Source organism: Rattus norvegicus, chromosome 12 (assembly GCF_021556685.1).
Source record: "Rattus norvegicus strain SHRSP/BbbUtx chromosome 12, alternate assembly SHRSP_T2T, whole genome shotgun sequence".
NCBI classification, from domain to species: domain Eukaryota; kingdom Metazoa; phylum Chordata; class Mammalia; order Rodentia; family Muridae; genus Rattus; species Rattus norvegicus.
In genome coordinates, this window is record NC_141545.1 from 14181316 (window position 1) to 14203984 (window position 22669).

At 45.2% G+C, this 22669-nt stretch overlaps 1 protein-coding gene across 2 annotated transcripts in view; it reads left to right on the forward strand.

Moving 5' to 3' along the window:
- The first annotated feature begins 3415 nt into the window (after positions 1-3415).
- The window catches only part of Flt3 (Fms related receptor tyrosine kinase 3), a 75274-nt gene continuing 56020 nt past the window's right edge, over positions 3416-22669 (forward strand). The window contains exons 1-2 of one of the 2 annotated variants that reach the window (XM_087577606.1): positions 3416-3744; positions 19499-19620. In XM_087577606.1, the coding sequence (XP_087433732.1) occupies positions 3702-3744; positions 19499-19620 (165 nt within the window). In that variant the 5' untranslated portion in view covers positions 3416-3701. 2 annotated transcript variants of the gene reach the window in all.

Below are 22669 nucleotides of genomic sequence, written 5' to 3' on the forward strand. Positions count from 1 at the left end.
TCTAGTTTGTGGTCAAGTTGATACAAAACTAACCAGCACACTGTCTGTCTGTCTGTCTATTAAAATATGATCAAATGTAACCCAACCTAACTTCCAACTTGTGGTGCAGCTGAGAATGACCTTGAATTTCTGATCCCCTTGCCTCTGCCTCCTAGGTGCTGGTACAAGCATGTCCACTGCCTCTGTTCATGGGGTCCTGGCTCAAGCCCAGCTTTACCAATTGAACTATAACTCCAGCCCAACGTCTTTCTCTCCCATTCTGTGCATTGTCTTTTTTTTTTTTAAAGATTTATTTATTTATCACATATAAGTACACTGTAGCTGTCTTCAGACACGCCAGAAGAGGGCAGTGTATCTCATTACAGATGGTTGTGAGCCACCACATGGTTGCTGGGAATTGAACTCAGGACCTCTGGAAGAGCAATCAGTGCTCGTAATCACTGAGCCATCTCTCCAATCCTGTCCTTTTTTTTTTTTTTTTTGCTTTATTTTTAAAAACATTTATTTGGTGTGTGTGTGTGTGTGTGTGTGTGTGTGTGTGTGTGAGAGAGAGAGAGAGAGAGAGAGAGAGAGAGAGAGAGAGATTAAAAACATTTATTTGGTGTGTGTGTGTAGAGAGAGAGAAAGAGAGAGAGGATTAAAAACATTTATTTGGTGTGTGTGTGTGTGTGTGTGTGTGAGAGAGAGAGAGAGAGAGAGAGAGAGAGAGAGAGAGAGAGGTACATATATAAATAGTGCATGTGGGTACATACTCCTGTGTCTGTGCTTGAAGATCAGAGGATGACAACAGGTGTCCTGCTCTAACTATCTCCTCCTTATTCCCTTGATAAGGGAATTCCATAGCTAGGGTGATGACCTGCAAGCCCCAGCAACCCTACTGTTTCTATACCTCCTGTTCCCATACAGCATTGAGGTTATAAATACTCTTGAACACTATTGCCATGCCTAACTTTACATGTGGGTGCTGAGGATTTGAACTCAGGTCCCCAGGCTTGTATACCAAGCACTTTTAACGCACGGTGCTACTTTCCCTAGCTCCCATCTTGTTTTTTGAGTCAGGATCTCTCACTGGCCTGGACCTCACCCAGGAGGCTGGCATGCCATGAGGACCCTGGGGAATCTTGGTTTCACCCTCCTCAGCTCTGGGATTACAAGTATTCAACACCATGCCTGGCTTTTTCACATTGGTTCTGGGGACTGAATTTAACATTTTCACCTTATGGGGATGGAGACATGGCTCAGTTGTTAAGAGAACTTATTGCTTTCTTGTAGAGAACTCAAGTGCAGTTCCCACAACTGCCTGTAACTCCAGTTCCAAGAGATCCAGTGCCCTCTTCTGTCCTCTGAGGGTAGGTCCTGATTCAATAAACAAATGGGAGGATGTAACTTTGGGCTTTTTTCTCCCACACCACTTTGTTCCCCATAACAACTCTGAGAATAATTATTAATAAATGCTCAGGCCATAAGCATTGGCTTGTTCTCCAACTAGCTCATAACTCAATTATCTCTCTTATTCTAACCTTAGTTCAGCTACATAGCTGCTTTCTGGGTGACTCTCCAGTGGCTGACTCCCAGAATTCTCTTTCTCCCGGATGTCCCACCTCCTACTTCTTGCCTCAGCTCATTGGCCATGGGCTTCTTTATTCATAGGTGATGCTTATAGGGGATCCTCTACGGGAGCTGGGGGTATAGCTCAGTAGGTTAAGAGTGCTCTGGGTTCTGGAGAACCTCATGCTTCTGTGGCAAGATCTTGACTGACTAAGCCATTTCCCTACCTCATGCTATGTTGTCCAGGCTGACCAATGTTCTACCTGCCTCACCCCCGTGGGATTACAGGTGTATGTCAACAAACTCAGCTCCAGAATTTTTAAAAAAATGTCAATTATTGTAATTACAGATGTACCAGGACTGGGAAAATTTTAGTGTTGGTGTCTCCTCTTTCCATTTCATTAAAGGGGGAAACTTAAGAGCAAAATAAGCAAACAAACAAAAACACAGTTTGAAGAAGTGACCTTCCAGATGAAGGCTGGCTTCTGTGAACTGTCATGGTATGGGCTGGCCCTAAGCTGTGTCTTCTGGTTCCAGATATAGCCGATAACCACAGATGCCCGTCTCAGCAGCCTGAGTATGGAGAGTGAACTCACTACACCTGGAAGGTTTTTTGGTTTATGTTTTTCCTTTTTCTTTTTTCTTTTTTCTTTTTCTCTCTCTCTCTCTTTTTTTTTTTGTTCTTTTTTTCGGAGCTGGGGACCGAACCCAGAGCCTTGCGCTTCCTAGGCAAGCGCTCTACCACTGAGCTAAATCCCCAGCCCCCTTTTTCTCTTTTCTTTTTCTTCTTTTTTCTCTTTCTTTTTTCTTACTGGTGATATAACCCAGGGCCATGCAAGAGCTAAGCTAGCAATCTACCACTGAGCTACACCTCTACCCCCACAAAGATTTCAGATGACAAAACTGCATGAATAATGAATAGGCCGGAGAGATGGCTCTGTGGGAATTGCCCTCCCTGTTAAAGATGAAATGCACTGTCTATTTCTCCATCCAGCCACCTATCAGTAGACAGTCTCACTGCGGTGTGCAGGAATGTTGGGACATTTCTTCATGTTCCTGTTGCGATTCCATAAGTGGAATCCATGGGTCGGTCACATGACCTTAAAATACCAGGCACCAAGCCCATGTCATTTTCCACAGTGGCTGCTCCGTGGACATCACTTTAAATGACTCCCCTAGAGGGAAGACCGATAGTGCCGCGCACTGAGCAGAAGAGAGACGGCGTTCTTACCGTGGTTGTACACTCCCAGGGGTCATGCCTGAGGAGAAAACAATGAGAAGAATGAGGAGCATATGACTGCTATGATGGAGCGACATTACTGACCCTTTGATCCACACCTGCCATTGTGGAGAGAGAACTAGGACACAGGACAAATGGCTCAGGAGGGTTCCTTCATGGGGAAACCAGGGCTGCTATCCCGTGCTTTCAGTATTCAGCTTGAAACATGGAAACTAGTTGTCACCTAGAAACACTATGAGACTAAAACCCAGAACTAGGAGATGACAACTCGAAACATCCTTTGAGAGTCACTGTCTAATTTGTTTAGGTGTCTGTTTAACCTCCCTAATTTATTGACCTTGAAACCGTGTCTGCTTTTCTGGGTCAGCGGTAGATGGGAATCTTGGACATCCTATGAGAAAGGACGGGGGAGACAAAGAGAATCAGTTCACAACGCAGATCTATCAGATGTGGAATAAAACTCAGAGTCACCAGTGTATAGCACCAATTCGGTGCCCATCACGGGGCATCAAAGATCCCTGCTCGCGGAAGGTCTGTGTGTTACTGTTCTTACGCTCCGGAATTTAAAGCCGAGGTCCCTGGACTCAGCCACAGAGTCCAGGCAACTTCCCCTGAGGGACCGCACCCAGTTTCTCCTGCCGCAGTTTGGGTGCCAGGAGCGCAGGCTGAGGACCACGGCGGGCACGTGGGCTCGGCCGCAGCGCTGCGCCAGTTCAGCCCGCTTGGCAGCCCCCGGGCTCGCGCGGCCGCGGCCTCTGGGGAGAGGTTCCTCCCCCTCTGCTCTGCACCAGTCCGAGGGAATCTGTGGTCGGTGACGCGCATTCTTCAGCGAGCCACCTGCAGCCCGGGGAGCGCCGCTGGGACCGCATCACAGGCTGGGCCGGCGGCCTGGGTACCCCGCGCACCGGAGGCCATGCGGGCGTTGGCGCGGCGCAGCGACCGGCTGCCGCTGCTTGGTAAGGCCCCTCGCCCCCTCTCCATCCCGGCTGAGCGCGCATCACTCCCCCATACCCACTGCGAGCTGTCCCCACCGCCGCGTCACTCCCCTAGTTCGTGCCCTCCCGCGCGTGTGAACTTGGCTTCGGTTCGTCCACCCCCGCCCTCATCCTCTGCAGCGCTCCTCCGCAGCCCCCGGGCCGCCGCGCCTGGGCTCGGGCTTGGATGCTCTGCCAGCCTCGGAAAGTCTGCAACAGCGCAGGTAGCCCGGGACTCCCTAACCCGACCCCGACTACTGTAGATTTTCCAGCGGTGCATTCTCACCTCTTTGAGGCATAGGTTGACCAAGCAAACTCTAATGGGAAAACGGCTGGCATCTTCTGCTAGAGTGGTCATCCCTGCTGGCGACCCCCACCTGTGCCAGTTTTCAGTTAGCTCAATGGCTAGTTACTCTGGAAATACTATGCAAAACAGATTTATAAATTAAAATACTAGCTACCCCTTCCCCTCTCCAATCTATTCTTATTTTAGGATTATAAACCCTAGTGACATTTTCAAGGACTCTGAGGACTTCTCTCCCAAATCACCTGCTCAGCACAGTTGTGATCGAAAATGGTAACCAACAATAGAAAAAAAAGTCTCCATCCGACCCAGTTCGGGTCGGTTCTCGCCAGCTTTCTATTTGGGAAGACAAAGGGGTTGGATTGAGTCGGAGTTGGAGACAGAGTTCTGGGAGTCGGGGGAAGATCAGGCCCTGCCCTAGTTTTGCAGCCTTTGAGGCACTCATGGCTTGGTCTCGGCTTGCCCAGTAACCTACTTCCCCTTCATTTCCAACATTTAGGATTCTGGCTTGAACCCTCGGTGACAAATAGAGAAAACATTTGCAACATAAATGAGCAGAAATCGTTTCCAATTTCTTTTAAGAAAGAAGCACCACGAAGTTAAAAAATGTAGGGTATAAAGGGAAGGGATTGGAGGGAGGGGCGCTTTACTTTTTTTTTTTTCTGGAGCTGGGGACCGAACCTAGGGCCTTGCGCTTGCTAGGCAAGTGCTCTACCACTGAGCTAAATCCCCAACCCCAGCGCTTTACTTTTCTTAAAGTAGTTGATAAATAGGACATCTCAAATGCTTATAGTATTACATGGTTTTCTTTTCAGGTTCTAGTAATGCAAAAATAGTTAGCTTGGGCTGTGTATGGCATTCGTGACTTTCCCATAGCAGCGAAGATTTTTCTAAAGGGCTGAGAGGGGTAGGGAAGTAACTCAGTCTCAGAGCCGGATTTGGAACCACGCTCAAACCTCATTGAGCTCCTTCTGAGGAAATGCCTTAATCCCTCTCCAGATTCAAAGTGCAACACATAAACGACAAATATGTAAAATCTTGGCTTCGGTTCGCCCACCCCCGCCCTCATCCCACTGAAGTTGCTATTTATCACTGTGCCTGCAAAACCGTTGCGGGTCAAGACACCGAGTGACTCAGCTTCAAAGTTACCCCCCACTCCTCCAACTCTGTATCACCTTGGCCAGTTTGTGAGATTTACAAAGAGCAAACTATTGTGACACCCCCGCCCCTCTCCTTTCCCTCTTCGGTGCTGGGGATCAAACTCCAGCCCCCCACCCCCCACCTGTGACTTTATCTGTCTCAGGCACTGCTACTTCTAAGAGAGGATTTCGATATTATGATAACTGAGACACTGTCTCCTTTATGATTGCTGAAGAGTTGTGTTCAGAGCAGCGAGACACGTTCTCGTTGCTGTCTTTGTTCTTGTTTGCCTTGGTTCCTTTTCTCTTGCTGTGCAGAGACACCATGACCAAGGCAAGTTTTATAAAAGAAAGACTTTATTGGGGGCTTGCTTACCATTTCAGAGGGTGACTCCATGACTCTTGCAGGGGATGGTGGGGCTGACAGAGACATGGCAGACAGGCATGGTGCTGGGGCTGGAGCTCAGAGCTCACATTTAGACGCACAAGCACGAGACAGAGAAAGCTAATTGGGAATGCCTTGGGCTTTTGAAACCTCAAAGTCAGCCCCTAATGACATACTTACTCCATGAAGGCCACACCTAATCTTTCCCAAACGGTTTTATATCTGTGGCGCAAGCATTCTAATATATGAGTCTATGGGGGCCACTCTCATTCAGAACAGGACGGTACATTCTCCCAACTCCCACCCCCATCCCACTCGCTGGCTTTTAGCCCTATCATATTGCAAAATGCATGTAACCCAACTTCGAAAGTCCCCATAGTCTATCACAGTCTGGACACAGTTTAAAAGTTCAAAGGCTCTTCTGTGACTCCAAGCAGCCTCTTAATCATAACCCCTGTAAAAGCAAAAGCCAAAAAGCAAATTGCACACTCCAAACAAACAAGGGTCCAGAAAATACATTTCCGTTCAGAACGTGGAAATGGGACCATAGTGAGGAAGTCAAAGACTGAAGCCCAGCAGGGCACACTGGAAATCCTGTACGTTCTGTCTGAGGCCAAAGGCTTAGACAGCTCTGCCCTTCCAGCCTCGCTGACTGCAACGTACTTCTCTCCGATGAGCTGGTTCCACTCCTGGTCTGTAGCTGTCCTCTGCAGGTATCTCACAGCTTTGGCATCCCCAACATCCTAGGGTATCCAACACAATCCAGACTTCACCTTCACAGCTCTTAGCATTAGCCTCTGCTGGTCTCCATGCAGGGAGTTCCCTGACAGGCGCCTGATCTCCGAGGCACTCCTTAACTGCAGGGGAAGATTCCACAGTCCCTTTTCTTTTATACTCTTCACAACTAAAAGCAGAACCTGGTGACTGAGGCTGCCTGCTTGGGCAGGAGTTACTTTTGCATAAACTTTTGTCTATTTATTTCTTCTGTTGACATGCTTTCTTGTGTTTTAGGAGCAGAAGAATCCCTACACATTTCAATTTTGCAAGTTGAACACTTAAGTAAATGGGGTCTTGCCCTGAGGGCATCACTCCCCAGATTCCATTTCGCCATAAGCCTTTCTTTAAGCTTCTTATCTCTTTGAGCACAAGACTTGGCTTCAACAGTAAATTTCCTGGTGCTCTTTTTCAACTCAAACATTCTTTTTATTTCTTTTTGCCTCACCCGTGCCCTTTTTCACTGTAGATCTGATTGAGAATGCTCACTCGTAACCACACAACACAGTATTAGGCATTCTTGGAATAACCTGTGCCAAAGAAATCAAACCAGGCATAGTCTTAGGACAAGGGCAAAAAGCGGCCACATTCTTTGCCAAAATATCACAAAGGTGGTCTCAAGGCCAGTTGCTAGTATTTTTCGCCTGTAAAACTTCCTGAGCTGGGCCTCCCTAGTCCACATTACTCTCAACACTATTGTCTTCCTAGTGCCTAGTAGAACAGTGCATTAAGCTCTCTTTACAGTGGTCAAAGTCCCAAAGTCCTCCACACCCCACTCCTGGTACCAATCTGTCTTAGTTACTTTTCTTTTGCTCTAAAGGGATACCATGACCAAGGCAACTTTTATTTTTATTTATTTTTTTATTTTATTTTATGTGAGTACACTGTCACAGTTCTCAGACACACCAGAAGAGGGCATTGACCCCATTACAGATGGTTGTGAGCCATCATGTTGTTGCTGGGAATTGAACTCAGGACCTCTGGAAGAGCAGTCAATGCTCTTAACCGCTGAGCTATCTCTCCAGTCCACCAAGGCAACTTTTAGAAGACAAAAGAAGTTTAGTGAAGCTTACAGTTTCAGAGGATGAGAGTCCATGACCATCATGGTGGAAGCATAGCAATAGGCAGACAGACATGGCCCTGGAGCAACAGCTGAGTGTTCATATCTTGATTCAAAGGAAAGAGAACTAACTGGAAATGGTATATTTTTTTTTTTTTTTGGTTCTTTTTTTTGGAGCTGGGGACCGAACCCAGGGTCTTGCGCTTCCTAGGCAAGCACTCTACCACTGAGCTAAATCCCCAACCCCGGTATATGTTTTTGAAACCCAAAAGCCTACTACCAGTGACACACCTCTTCCAAGGCCACACCTTCTATTCCTTTCCAAATAGTTCTACCAACTGGGACCAACCACTCAAATATACGGGCCCTTTGGATACCAGACCTCTGATAGCCCCTGACTCTAATGCTTTAGCTTTAATTCTTGCCTCATCTGTGTTTACATTGGCTATTAATTTCTTCATAAGGAACTTCTTATCAGCTTGTAGTAAAATTTCCAAGGGTTGATAGGGGGGGACTCCTGCCTGCTGTTAAAGAACAATCTTCATCTTATAAATGAAACAGCACTTGCAGTAACTTTCAGTTGTCAGTTAAGATGTTTTTGTTGCTTTTGAAAGTGCCTGTTCAACTGAAAATAAGAAGGTAAGGAGATAGTAACAATTGGGAAGGTGCGGTTGGAGAAATGGCTTGGTGGTGAAGAGTGCAGGCTGCTCTTGCAGAGGACCAGAGTTCAGTTCCCAGTGCCTATGTCAGGTAGCTCACAACCACTGAAATCTAGCTTCATGGAATCTGATGCCTCTGGGCATATGTGCATACCAGCACTTACATGCACACACACACAGACACACAGACACACAGACACACACAGACACACACACACACACAAACAAACACAGTAAAATAATTTTTTAAAGATTTATTTATCTATTTATTTATTTATTTATTTTATGTATGTGAGTACATAGTCTCTATCCTCAGACCAGAAGACAGCATCAGATCCCATTACAGATGATTGTGAGCCACCATGTGTTTGCTGGGACTTGAACTCAGGACCTCTGGAAGAGCAGTCAGTGCTCTTAACCACTGAGCCATCTCTCCAGCCCATGTTTTTGTTTTTGTTTTGTTTTGTTTTTAAGATGAGTTTACACTTCCTAGGAAAATTTCAGATGAGAAAAGTGAACAGAAGCATAAATAAGGGGAATTTTAAAAAATGTAATCTGTGTCATTGAATGCTTATTTCTGTGCCAAGCACAGAACATTTTTGGACAATGTGGACAAAAAGGAAAGGAATGATGGTGTCTCAGCTTATGTATGAAGAGCTGGGTTTATTGTATTTAACAGATCCACAGTCCTTGCCTTACTCAAGAAAAGCATTTCATAATTCTTTGTGTGTGTGTGTTTGTTTTTGTTTTTGTTTTTTTGTGCAGTTGTGGGGTTTGAGGCAGGGTTTCTCTGTGTAGCTCTGGCTGTCCTGGAACTTGCTCTGTAGACCAGGCTGGCCTCAAACTCTGAGATCTTCCTGTTTCTGTCACCTGAGTGCTGGGAGTAAAGGTGTGTACCACCACTGCCCAGCTCCTTTTGTTCTCTCTCTCTCCCTCTCTCTCTCTCTCTCTCTCTCTCTCTCTGTGTGTGTGTGTGTGTGTGTGTGTGTGTGTGTGTGTGTGTGTGTATGTGTCACAGTGAGCAGGTGGAAGTCAGAGGACAACTTGTAGAAGTCAGTTCTGTGTTTTCACTCTGTGGGTCACAGTGATCAAACTCAGTCAAGTATGTCTACATGTATGTACAGGCGACACATGTGTGCAGTGCATACAGAAGCCAGAAAAGGGCGTCAAATCCCCTAGAACTGTAGTTACAGATGGTTGTAACACACCATGTGGGTGCTGGAAATCAAACCCCACTGCACTGGAAGAGCTCTTAACCACCAAGCCCTCTCTCCAGCCCCATGAGATTTCCTTTTGGTTAGTTCAACTTTCCAGCACTTGTTTTCATATTTTTTTTCAACAATGAGGAAAGAGATAAAGTACTACTGACAAGTATTTTGATCACTAAATACCTATAGATTAAACACAGCATGAGTTCAAATCTTCAGAACCCATTTAAAGGCTGAGGTTGGTGTGTAATATCAGGGAAACAGGGAAGGGAGACAGGAGAAGCCAAGGATCCGTGAGGTTGGCTATGCAACCGAAACCTTACCTCAGACAAGGTGGGGAATGAAAAAACCTGAGGTTGACCTCTGACCCCCAGAAATGCACGCTGGCCCGCACATGCCTGCACTCATGAGTATGAACCACAGGATGTGAACTGTACATAGATCCACATCATGCGAACACACAAGGTAAAAAAAAACAAATTAAATGAAATAAAGACAGCATGCTTCGGTGAAGCTTCAACTAGAAAAAACTAGGAATCCCAAGGGCATTGCCTTATAAAACTTCCTAAATATAGATAGATTGTATACATGCCTGTGGAGAAAGCAGTGTTCCTGCAGTTGAGGTAAAATGAATGATCTATTACAAAGACAAGTAAGATCTTTTGCACGTGGGGAAGAAGCAGTTGGGTTTGGATAGTGTGTGTGTGTGTGTGTGTGTGTGTGTGTGTGTGTGTGTGTGTGTGTGAAAGAGACAGACCTCTAACTTACTAAGTAGCCAAGGATGACTTGAACTTTGATCCTCCCAGCCCAGCCTCTTAAGTGCTAAGACTGTAAGGATACTCTGCAGCCTGGTTGGGAGGCTGTTTAGATTTGGTCTTTCCACTATGGCTGGCTCTAAGCTCCTATATAGCTCAGGCCATGGTACCTAGCAAGAAGCAGTTTGTTAAATGGCTCTTTGAGAAAATGTGTTGACTATAATTTTATCATCAGGGAGTGTTTGTGCTCCACTGAGAACTCCCACCCCGTACCATGTCTCCAGTTTACACGGGCCTCTCCTGCCTTCACTCCCTAACGATAAATGATACTCAGAAATCAGTGTGGCGGGAGCCCCTGACAATGAAAGGCACATTCAATGTCAGAGATTGCCATCAAAAGCAAGAGAGACAAGGAAAGAAGGAAGGAAGGAAGGAAGGAAGGAAGGAAGGAAGGAAGGAAGGAAGGAAGATTGCCTTTTGGCTGACTCAGTATTTCTTTCTTTTTTTTTTTAAAGATTTATTTATTCATTTAGTATATATAAGTACACTGTAGCTGTCTTCAGATACACCAGAAGAGGGCATCAGATCTCATTACAGATGGTTGTGAGCCACCATGTGGTTGCTGGGAATTGAACTCAGGACCTCTGGAAGAGCAGTCAGTGCTCTTAACCACTGAGCTACCTCTCCAGCCCTCACTCAGTATTTCTAAGTATTACCTAGCATGTATTCTTTTGTTTGGTTTTGAGTCAGGGTCTCACTATGCAGTCCTGGCTGACCTGGAGCTCACTCTGTAATACCAGGCTGGCCTCAAATTCACCGACACCCACCTGCCTCTTTCTGCCTTTGAGCACTGGAGTTGAAAACATGTGCCGCCACTCCTAGTTCTCTGTGAAATTTTGATTTGTCAAATAAGCAAAACAAAACAAAAATCATAGCAAACTTTTATTCATAAATTTAAAAACAATTAGTCTACAAACTAAAATATTGCATTTATTCTTTTCCTCCCCTCTTTCTTTTTCTTTTCTTCAAGACAGGGTTTCTCTATGTATCCCCGACTGTCCTAGAATCTGCTATGTTGACCACGTTGGCCTCAGATTCACAGAGATCTGTCTGTCTTTGCCTCCTCTATGCTGGGATTAAAGGCATGCATCACCTCTGCCAAGGTTCTTTGGGACTTATTTATTTATTATATATTTATTTATTTATTATATATGAGTACACCGTAGCTGTGTTCATGCACACCAGAAGAGGGCATCAGATCTCATTACAGATGGTTGTGAGCCATCATGTGGTTGCTGGGATTTGAACTCAGGACCTCTGGAAGAACAGTCAGTGCTCTTAACCGATGAGCCATCTCTCCAGCCCTCTTTGGGACTTTTTGAGGAAGGGTTTTTTTTTCAGGCAGTATATCCCAAGCTGGCCCCAACTCCTCTCACCTCTGCCTCCTCAGTCCTGGGATTACAGGCATGGGTGCTCCCACACCCAGTCCTGGGGACTTACAAAGGTGTCTTGCAGGGAACGGAAATACAAAAGTGGTTTATCATCTGCATAGCGTGGTCCTGCTGCTGTCATTCACTCAGAGCATCTCAGGACTCTCAAGGGAGAGTGAGACCTGAGAAGGGTGTTTAGAGTCTGAGTTATTTTTGTTGGTGGTGGTAATCGGTTGTTTTTTCTTTTTCTTTTTCTTTTTCTTTTTCTTTTTCTTTTTCTTTTTCTTTTTCTTTTTCTTTTTCTTTTTCTTTTTCCTGAGACAAAGAGTCTCACCAACAAGGCTACCATGGTTGAGTTCCTTCTACCTCAGCCTTCCAAGTGTTGGGGGTCACCACACCTGTCCGACTTTGTCTGTCTTTAGACTTTTTTCCCTCACTGTGGCTTCTAAGGAAGCTTTAGCCGTGGTTACAAGGTCAAAAGTTTTTCTTCCTTTAAGAGACAGGGTCTCTTGTGAGGCCTGCGCCTGGGCGGCTTGGTTAGTTTCTCCAGTGGCTGTCTCCTCAGTGCAATGGAAATAACGACGAAAGCTGTTGTAGAAGTCACGGACGGTTGTCAGGTTGACTCATAGCACTTTGTTCTTTAGATGCCAACACATGTGAAGGAAATATAAAAATAATGTAAAGTGCACACACGATGTTCTTTTGCGGCTAGAGGAATTGCATAAGACGCTAAAAGAGGAACTATTGGTAGTTCTGGGGGTTTGTCTAAACAGTAAATTGTGTGTGTGTGTGTGTGTGTGTGTGTGTGTGCCCGAGGGTGTTTTCACTATGTCATTATTATGTTGATTGGGAGCCAAGAATCCTCCACAGAATTATAGTCTACATTAGAGCAGAATATTGCCATTTTTACTCTCCCAAATACTGAGCTTTAATCATAAGGTACCCACCGAATTCCATCCTCAAAATCTGTGATTGCCGGACAGTTGTAGTGCACGCCTTTAGTCCCAGCATTCAGAAGGCAGAGGTGGATGGATCTCCATGAGTTCGAGGCCAGCCTAATCTATGGAGTCAGTTCCAGGACAGCCAGGTCTATCCAGAGAGACCTTGTCTGGAAAACAGAATCCTCTGTGATCAGAGTCAGGCTTCCCAGTGCTATTCCGTTCTTGGTGGAAATGCGTGTGGACATCTCAGGACTTGAGATGCAAACAGGAAACTTTTTGCACTGGTTTCAGTGGCTTTGCACTGAAGTTCCTCATTTTGAACAGGAGCCGGCCCCCTTCAAGGGATCGATCTGCAGTGTCTGACTTAGGTGTGTGCTTTGCAGAAATGGAGACAGAGTCTGAAAATACCCTTAGGGTTTGGAGTCAATCCTTTGGAGGAAGTTTGTATGGCCTCTCTCCCTCTCTCTCTTCCTTCCCGACCGCCAGATCCCTTCTCCCCTCCTTCACTTCTGAGTGCTTTTGAGCAGTGTCTACTTCTAGAACCCATGTTAAATGCTCCCCAGGACTGGGCTGCACCTCAGTATTACAGCATGTGCCTAGCACGCATGCCTAGTTCTGTCGCCACCACCTTCCCAGGTACCATACATCACCTCCAAATTGTCTCACAGCGCTCCTCTCCTCAAAGGATTCACAGGCTAACACTGAGGTGCTAGCAGCTGAGGTGCCAGCTTGGACACAGCTGGAAACTGTGATACAATTTTAGAAGCATCTACAGAATTGTAGCCAGAAACTAAGGTCCGGCTTCTGAGAGGAGAGACCATTTGAACAACGCTGTGAAGCTGTGTGATGGGGGAAGCAGAGGGTGAGGACAGTTCCAGCAAGTAGGAAGGAGTCCCAGCAAGGAGCAAGGTTCAGGGTAGCATACCTGAAGGAAAACCATAATTCCTGTCTTGGTTGCTGGGGCATAGTGACTAAGGGTCTCTAGGATTATAGTGGCTATCCTTCACAGTGTTCTAACTCAGAAAATTAATTTTTTATACTTATTTAGTGTGTGTGTTTGTGTTTGTGTGTGTGTTGCACACACCTGCATGCCTGGGAACACCAAGGCAGGTATGTGGAGGTCAGAGGACAACTTGAAGGAGTTGGTTGTCTCATTTCACCATTTAGGTCCCAGAGACCAAAAACTTGGGTTCTCGGGCTTGCCCACAGAGCCATCATCTTGCTGGCCCCTTCTTGGCCTTTATTATGGAGACCAGGAACCTCTGGCTGGTTTCAGGAAATCTGTTATGTCATTCTCTCCCTCTCTGTCTGTCACCTAAGAACATTGTTTTATTTATTTACTTTTTAGAGAAAGTGTTCATTCTTTTCGTGATTTTTTCCAAGGGATCTGTGAGTCCAAAACCCAGTTAAGAAGCCTGCAGAGAGCTGCGCAGGCTTTAGTGGAGGATGTGTGGTGTCAGTGTGGAGGAGCTAAGGGACCAGCTAAGAAGCAGGGGTCCAGGTCAGAAACACTCAAGACTTTAATCGTGATGACGGTAATACAGAGGCCGAACTGAGGGGAGATTTGAGGATAATCAAGACAGCAAAATGCTAGGGTGTGGCTAATATTTGGATGGAAAATGAGAGTGGGAGAGGACTCAGTTCTGTTCCCAACACCCTCATGGCAGCTCACAACCATCTGTGACTCCAGTCCTAGGGGATCCTATGTGGTCTTTCAGATTCTGCAGGTAGCAGGCATCCTGTGGTATATTCAGGCAAACACGTATGCACACGACAATGTTAAACCCTTTCTTAGTATTATTTAAAAAGAAAGAAAGAAAGGACATGAGATGTCTTGGCATTCTCCTGTCTCATATAATCCAAACCCATAGCTGTCATCGGAGAGCAGAGATAGATAGATAGATAGATAGATAGATAGATAGATAGATAGATAGATAGATAGATCGATCTTGGGTTTTGTGTTTGTTTATTGAGACCCAGCCTCGCTTCTGGAGCTCGCTGGCTTTGCTCTCAGGTAGACCAGACTTGCCTGAGAGTTGAGGCAACTCTCCTGCCTCTGCCTCCTGAGGGCTGTTTTCTCAGGAGGGGCTGACAGGCACGCACTACCACACCTGGATTTACTGAGTTCTGGTGTTGTGTGAAGCAACGTTGTGGTTTATTAAGAAGAGATTTTAATAGAGGCTTAAGCATGAGTCAAGCCGTTATAGAGGGCATGAACACGCAGGAGGAAGTGTGGGCTTCTCAAGAGAGAATCGCTTTAGCCTAGACTTTGATTTTAGACTGATGTCATCCCCCTGGAAATACCCTCCCCGGGGCCATTCTTTTCCTTTCAAAGCATATAATTTTTCGAGCCTCCCCACCATTCGTAATTCCAGTGCTCCCTCAGGACTCCACATGGATTTGCAGCAATGATCTGGGAGTTTTCGCCATGTCTTTGGAATGGATTCTTGGGAAAGAGCGCTCGCGCTGATGATGTCACGTCATGCATCAGCTTTTTGCAGCCAGACGTGATGAGTCATGCTGCGATAGCAATTTCACCTTCTAAAATGTCTGCCTCCCTGAGTTTATTAGAAACAAACCGGACAACGGACATCACTATCCACTCGCAGAGCATCTCCGCCCCACCCCCAATTCCCTTGTGGTCATCGTAAACCCCGGTTCTCTACACCTAGCCCCCGGCAGTCAATAATCTCTTTTCTGTTGCTATTTTTTTCCCCTCTTTTCAAAGATCATGTGTGGAACTGTATAGTATGTGGTCTTTCGACTTTGTTTACAGACATAGAATAATGTCTTTGGCCTTTCGTTACTTAGATGGGGCTGTCCTAGAACTCACGGGATCCACCTGACCCTGCCTCCTGAGTGCTAGCATTAGAGCTGTGTATCACCATGTCTGGACTCTCATAAATTCTTTGAGATTACCTCATGCTGTTACATATCAGTATTTTCCCTTTCTAATGCTAAGTAGTATTCTAATGTGTGGACACCTCGTAGTTTATTTATCTGTTAAGCTGCCTTTTGGACCTTCATTTTCTCCTGGTTTCTGTTGATTATGAGTGGTTTTGTAAAAGTTCAAGCACAGGCGGTTCACAGGAATGCAGTGTTAATTCCTCCAGGGTAAATACACGAGCATGGTCTTGTATAGATGGATTTTAGGCTAGGTGAATGCTCAACTATTGTCTTAACTGAGTTGTGCCATCTGCATCTGCCCCAAGGGCCCATGGGGATTGCAGTTGCTCAACACTCCTGTCTGCATAGGCTGCAGTCAAGTTTTCTGCTTTTGTCCCTGTTTCCCGTCTTAGTCCGGGTCCTGGTTTTATGCTCTGCTGCCGGCTTCCCTCCTCCCCCTCCCAGTTCTGATACAAACTAGCAACATGCTGTGGCTTCGATTTGTGTTTCCCTAAGTGGCTGATGATGTGAAGCAATTCCCACTCACTCATTTCCGTGCTTGGCTACTCTCTTATTCTTGGCTTTGAAGAGTTATTTGTATATTTTGGATACAAACGACTTGTCAGAGTTGTGTTGTGGAACAGTTTCTTTCCCCTGAAATCGAAACATTTCATCCTACAGGGAAGCTCTTTAAGCAGGGAGATAAAATAATTTCAAGACAGCTTCAGGAAGTCCCTAAAACTGACCAAATTCACTGGGTACCTACCCAATTAAGCAATAAAAGGTGCAAAGATGACTCTTGAGATGGCCATGAGCTGCTTGGAAGAAACAGAAGGTAGCAGAGCTGCCTGGAGGAGGTTTAGATCGATGGGGTCACTTGGAGAGGACCCTCTCCAACCTGGTGAGCTGCAGATTGTGTGGTGTGCTCCAGGTCCCCAGCTTGGTGAACTGTCACCCATGCTAGGTTGGCCTTTGGTGATGCATCAGTCTTTGGGCCATGTCTGCTCCTGTAAGTAACCCCTCACCCATATTCCTGTAACTCTAATAAAATTCACTGGTTTGGCAAGCTGGACTTTGGTGGCATCTGGATTTTGCTCTTTCCTGGGCTCCCCTTCTGGGCTAAGTAGATGTGCTTATTTTAGCCCTCCAGGAAAAGTTTTGTCATTCAGGAGGAATTATTGGGAAATAATCCCATTCCGAGACCTTGGATCTGCGCTTCCAAGTAATGGCCGTGTCCCTGTAACCCTGGTGTTGGGAATATAGAGACAGATCGATCCCAGTGGCTTGCTGGCCAGTCTTGCTGAAAGAGAAACTCAGGTTCAGTGAGAGACCCTGCCTCAGGAAATTGGGTTGAAAGTGATGGAGTATGTGGAGGTTTGAATAGGAATGGCCCCATAGACTCGTGGGTTTGAATAGTTGGCCCACAGAGAGTGGTACTAGTAGGAGGTATGACCTTGTTGGAAGACGTGTGTCACTATGGAGGTGGGCTTTGAGATCTCTTGTGCTCAAGCTAGGTCTAGTGTGTCAGTTCTCCTTCTGCCTCAGATCAAGTTGTAGAACATTCAGCTCCTTCTCCAGCAATATGTCTGCCTGCATCCCACCATGTTTCCTGCCATGATAATACCAGACCAATGTCCTGAAACTGTGAGGCAGCCTCAAATAAATGCTGTCCTTTATAAGAGTTGCCTTGGTCACGGTGTCTCTTCACAGTGCTGGAACAGTAACTATAACAGAGTAACACGCACAGTGTCGATCTCTGGCCTCTGTACACACACACACACACACACACACACACACACACACTCACACACACACTCACACACATACACACACAAAGTAAAAAGTCAGCTATTCCCAAAGGAAGCAGGAAAAGAAGACAAGGGAATTAAGAGCAAACAGGACACACAGAAATCAAAGAACAGGATGATAGTCTTAACCTTAATCACACCAATAATTTCCTAAACCAATATCACAACAGAGAGGGCGATTTTGCTGTGTGATGATTTTATTTTCAAGTTCTCTATAATAAAGTTTTAATTAAATCAGTATTTAAAAAGACAAAGTTAGTCAGATTTTGTTAAAAAAAAAAAGAGATGAAATTTAAACTTTGTGCCGCATAAATGAAGTTTCCTATGTATGAGAGTGTAATAGGCTAAACGAAAAAGAATGAATGGTCAGGCGTGGTGACACACATTTTTAATGTTAGAACTGGGAAGCAAAGGCAAGAGAATCTCTGTGAGTTCAAGGCCAGCCTGGTCTACATAGTTCTAGAACAGCCAGGGCTACACAGAGAAACCTGTCTCAAACAAACAAAACAAACAAGAAGAACAAAAAAACAAAAGCACACTCGTATACACACACACACACACACACACACACACACACACACACACACACGAAGAAAAATGAAACAAAACAAAAGAAAAAACAAAAGGAAAATAGCAAATTCAGAATTCCGTAAGGAAATAATCCTGACCAGAGTTAAAACCCAATGAACAAAAGAAGCAAAACAATGACTCCGAGGGGATGTAACCAAGGTCGACGAAAGAATTAGAAAACCGAGGAGCCTCAGAAAGACCAACAGGAAAACAAAGACCAAAGACACAAATGCAGCGTGATGTTAAACTTGCCATGTGTTACAAATCCGTAAAACCGTTTAAAATTCAAAATAAATCTTTTTTTTTTTTTTTCCGGAGCTGGGGACCGAACCCAGGGCCTTGCGTGCTTGCTAGGCAAGCGCTCTACCACTGAGCTAAATCCCCAACCCCTAATCTTAAAGAACCTGACTTGGGCAAACTATCTGAAGAGTCACCACAGTAAAACAAGCAAAAACCAATTAAAGAATATTTTAGGTATGTGAAAGGATACTGGACATTCTCACTTAAAGCAATACTGTGTAGCTCACCCCGTCACTCCAGCTCAAACAAAGAATCAAAAAACGCACTGTGAGTGGAGACACTAGTAGCCAATGAAGAGGGAAAGTCTTGTAGGCAGAAGATGGCACAGTGGGTAAAAGTGTGTACCACAAAAGCTCAGCTGACTTGTGGCCCATACACACACACACACACACACACACACACACACGTGCTAGCACATACACAATAACCATATAATTTTATTTATTTATTTATTTTTTTGGTTCTTTTTTTCGGAGCTGGGGACCGAACCCAGGGCCTTGCACTTCCTAGGCAAGCGCTCTACCACTGAGCTAAATCCCCAACCCCACAATATAATTTTAAATGGCAGAAAGGCGGATGGTCTTGTTCTAGCAGATGTTGCTGAGAATGTGACACAGGCAGAATCCCATGTGTGTCTGGGAGTATCTGTTTGAAACAGGAAACTTTGGAGGATAAAAGCTCACAATTAATTGGAGTGTGTGTGTTGGGGCGCCTGCATAGGTATAGCTTTAACCAAATTCATTATACCCATTTCCTAAGGTAAATGCTCTAATGTATTCAATTTAAGTAAATTAGACCATGAAGTCTTATAGTGGTTGTTTTTTGGTTGCTTTGTTTTGTTTTGTTTTTTTTTTTTTGTTTTTTGTTTGTTTGTTTTTTGAGACAGGGTCTCACTATATATCCTTAGTTGCTCTAGATCATGTTATATAGACCAGGCTGGGTTCAAGTTCACAGAAATCCACTTGTATCTGCCTCTGCTCAGTGGTTAGGGGCACTGACTAAGAGGTCCTGAGTTCAATTTCCAGCAACCACATGGTGGCTCACAACCGTCTGTAATGGGATCTGATGCCCTCTTCTGGTGTGTCTGAAGACAGCTACATATACATAATACATAATACATAAAAAAAATAAGTAAATCAAGAGAGAGAGACAGACAGAGACAGCAACAAAGAGAGAAAGAGAGCGCTCTCCACTACAGGACCCCAGAATTAGCAACATACGTTTCTCAGTATCACCAGCCTCACTTCAAAAGCCAAACAGCTAGCTGTGGCCACCATGTTGGACAACACAGAAGGGGAACATTCTCATCGCCATAGACAGCTCCATGGAAGCCCTGCTCTCCTTTGGAGTTAGACCAGCTTTCATGAAGCTTCACTTCCTATACTCTCTTCCGTCCACCAATTTTCCCTGTTTGCATTCTGTTTCTTTGTTCTGTGGTAAGACGTGTGCTGATTTTCTTCCCGCAGCGTGCCTGTACCAACGTCATCATTTTTGTTTTGCTTTGTTTTGTTTTACAGTTGTTTTGTCAGTAATGATTCTCGAGACCGTTACAAACCAAGATCTGCCTGTGATCAAGTGTGTTTTAATCATTCATAAGAACAATGGCTCGGCGGCGGGAAAGTCATCGTCGCACGTCATGGTAATGTAATATGAACACAAGGCTTCTTCTGTTCTGCCCTGGAGGCTAGCTAGACATCATAGGCTATTGAAACCCGCCATGGCTAAGTGGGCACTTCTAACCCTTTAGTGTACTACGCACTAGAGGGTCATCTACCTTGCTACCATGGCATCAACCACATCCTGGAGGGTTGGAGGTCATGGATTGAGCTCTGGCACTGAGGGTCAGTGTGTTTGTATATGTGTGTGCACGTGGGAAGATCTGTGTCATGTCCTCTTGTGGGTATGAATTTGAAAGGGCACCCATACCCAGTGTGAAGAAGTGGTGAGCTCTTCTCTTTCTCTTTCCCTCCCCCTGTTGCCCTTAACATTTACTTGTTTGTGTGTTTATGTATGGGGGCATCGTGTATGTAAGCTGGTCCTCTCCCTCTGCCACAGGCACCTTTGACCCCTGAGCCATTACACTGCCTGTATTCCCTTTCCTATTGTAATAAATATTAGCGAGAGCGAGAGCGAGGTCACAGCGCAGGGTTCCTTCCCGTCTTAAACATTTACTTTATTATTATTATTATTTTGGTTCTTTTTTTCGGAGCTGAGGTCCGAACCCATGGCCTTGCGCTTCCTAGGCAAGCGCTCTACCACTGAGCTAAATCCCCAACCCGTCTTAAACATTTATGTTCCCGGATAAAACACACACACAGCCTTTATATATTTTTTTCAGCCTTTTTATTTTAATATAAAATACCTGGTCAGCTGCCTACCCTCCATACTGGTAGAATTCACCTCCTCTCCATAACCCACGTTATTACTTACTATGTTTCATCTGGGCTGCTCCAAGACACAACCAGGCAGTCCTCTGAGACGCGTTCTCTTGGCCCTAGGGCGTGGCGGTTCTTCTTGCTCTCTCTCTCTAACGGCAGCTTTCCTTCTCCCGCCTGCATGGTCTTCTCTATCCCATGGTGGCTTCTTCTGTCTTAGCCTCTTTCCTCCTTCCAGTGGTCCCAAGTCCAGGAAGCCTAAACCCCGCCTATGTCTCTTCTCTATGTCTCTATTGGCTGCTGGCATCTTTATTTACCAATCAGAATTAACCGGGGGCAGGTCCCTCAGGCTACTTTCAGACTCCAATTCTCGGAGGCTGGCACTTAGCATTACAATAAACCGTAACGCTGGCGAAACCTCAACATTTTCCTTCTCTAAATATTTGTTTATTGTGATTTGATATGTATGAGTGTTTTGTCTGAATGTATGTATGTATGTATGTGTATCACGTGCATCCTGGTGCCTGCCAAGGTTTAGAAGAGGGTGTCAGGTGCCCTGGAACTGGAGTTACAGGTAGTTGTGAGCCGTCATGTCGGTGCTGGGAATGGAACTTGGGTCCTCTGCAAGAGCAGTCAGTGCTCTGATCGCTGAGCCATTTCTCTAGCCCCTGTTGCTCTCCCCTTAAAAATATCATTGCCGGGGGCTGGGGATTTAGCTCAGTGGTAGAGCGCTTGCCTAGGAAGCGCAAGGCCCTGGGTTCGGTCCCCAGCTCCGGAAAAAAAAAGAACCAAAAAAAAAAAAAAAATATATATATATCATTGCCGAGGGTTGGGGATTTAGCTCAGTGGTAGAGTGCTTGCCTAGCAAGTGCAAGGCCCTGGGTTCGGTCCCCAGCTCCGAAAAAAAAGAAAAAAAATATCATTGCCATTATTATTATTAATTATTATTATGATGTATTTTATGTGTATGGGTGTTTTTGTCTGTATGAATCTCTATATACCATATGTATACATGGTACCCACAGAGGCCAAAAGAAGACATTGAGTCCCCTGTAACTTGAATCCCAGAAGACTACGAGCTGCCTTGTAGGTTTTGGGGACCGAACCCGGGTCCTCTGGAAGAACAGCTTAAGAACATCTTAACCCCTGAGCTGACTCTCCAGTCACCTCTCTTTGATACTAGCCATCTAACATGGCTCTCTTCTACTTCTTCAAGTATATGTTTAGTGAACGCCCTGAAATGAAGGAAGCTTACATGACCCAGAACTGCAAATATTAGACATTTCTATACAGCAAATAAGAACTTATCAGCCAACTCCACAGACATTTCCAGGTTAGGATTCAGTAACTGTTTTCTTTCTCAGAGATAGAAAAATATATAATGCTACAGCTTGCCCACCCCCAACTCTCAGAGATTAGAAATAATCTTGAGTTTTGAAAGCAATATGAAGTGAGTTTCAATAGCAATATTTTATATATATATGTATATATGTGCATGTGAGATATATGTATATATATATGCATACATACATAATACCTCAATTTAAAACACTTTTTTAATGGCAGAAACTTTTTTTTTTTTTGAAACAATGTTTCTCTGTCACCCTGGCTGTCCTGGAACTTACTTTGTAGACCAGGCTGGCCTCAAACTCAGAGATCCACCTGCCTCTGCCTTCCCAGTGCTGAGATTAAAGGTGTGCACCACCATGCTTTCCTGGCAGAAGCATTATTGGTTTTAATTTTTAGAAAACTGGTATTGGCAGTGTAACAATCAGGCCTATCAATAAATAAGGCATTTTAGTATGTCATAGCCGAGAGCAGATGAAGTCCTAAGTGAAAGCGTGTGGTTGACTGGAGCACTGCCAGGTCAGGGACTTTCATGAACGGCAATTCCTTCCCCAGGTCAGCCTCAGGGGAAGGGCAAGGATGAGTAAGGATGTCCACAGAGTCTGCAGAAAGTGTCAACCACAGCTTCTTCCTCCTGGGTGACTGCAGTCTGAAGCTCTCCCCCTCCACTAACCCCTCCCCAAATCAGCTAACCTGCCTCCTTGAGCTGTATATAATATGATAAAGGCCAGGCAGCTGGTGCGTCTCCATCAGACTGCCTGTCCCACCCGACCGCAGCTCTCCCTCATCCATGTCTGTGTCTGCTGTATACTCATTTTCTGGTCACCCCAGGACAGGTTGAGCTTGAAGTTTGCAGGTCACGGCATAGTAGCATTTCAGTGTGGATATAAGAGAATTAGGTGGCACTGGAGTTTCAACTTCTGGTGTCTTTCCAGTGTCAGGAAATAGATTCGCACATGTATGTGT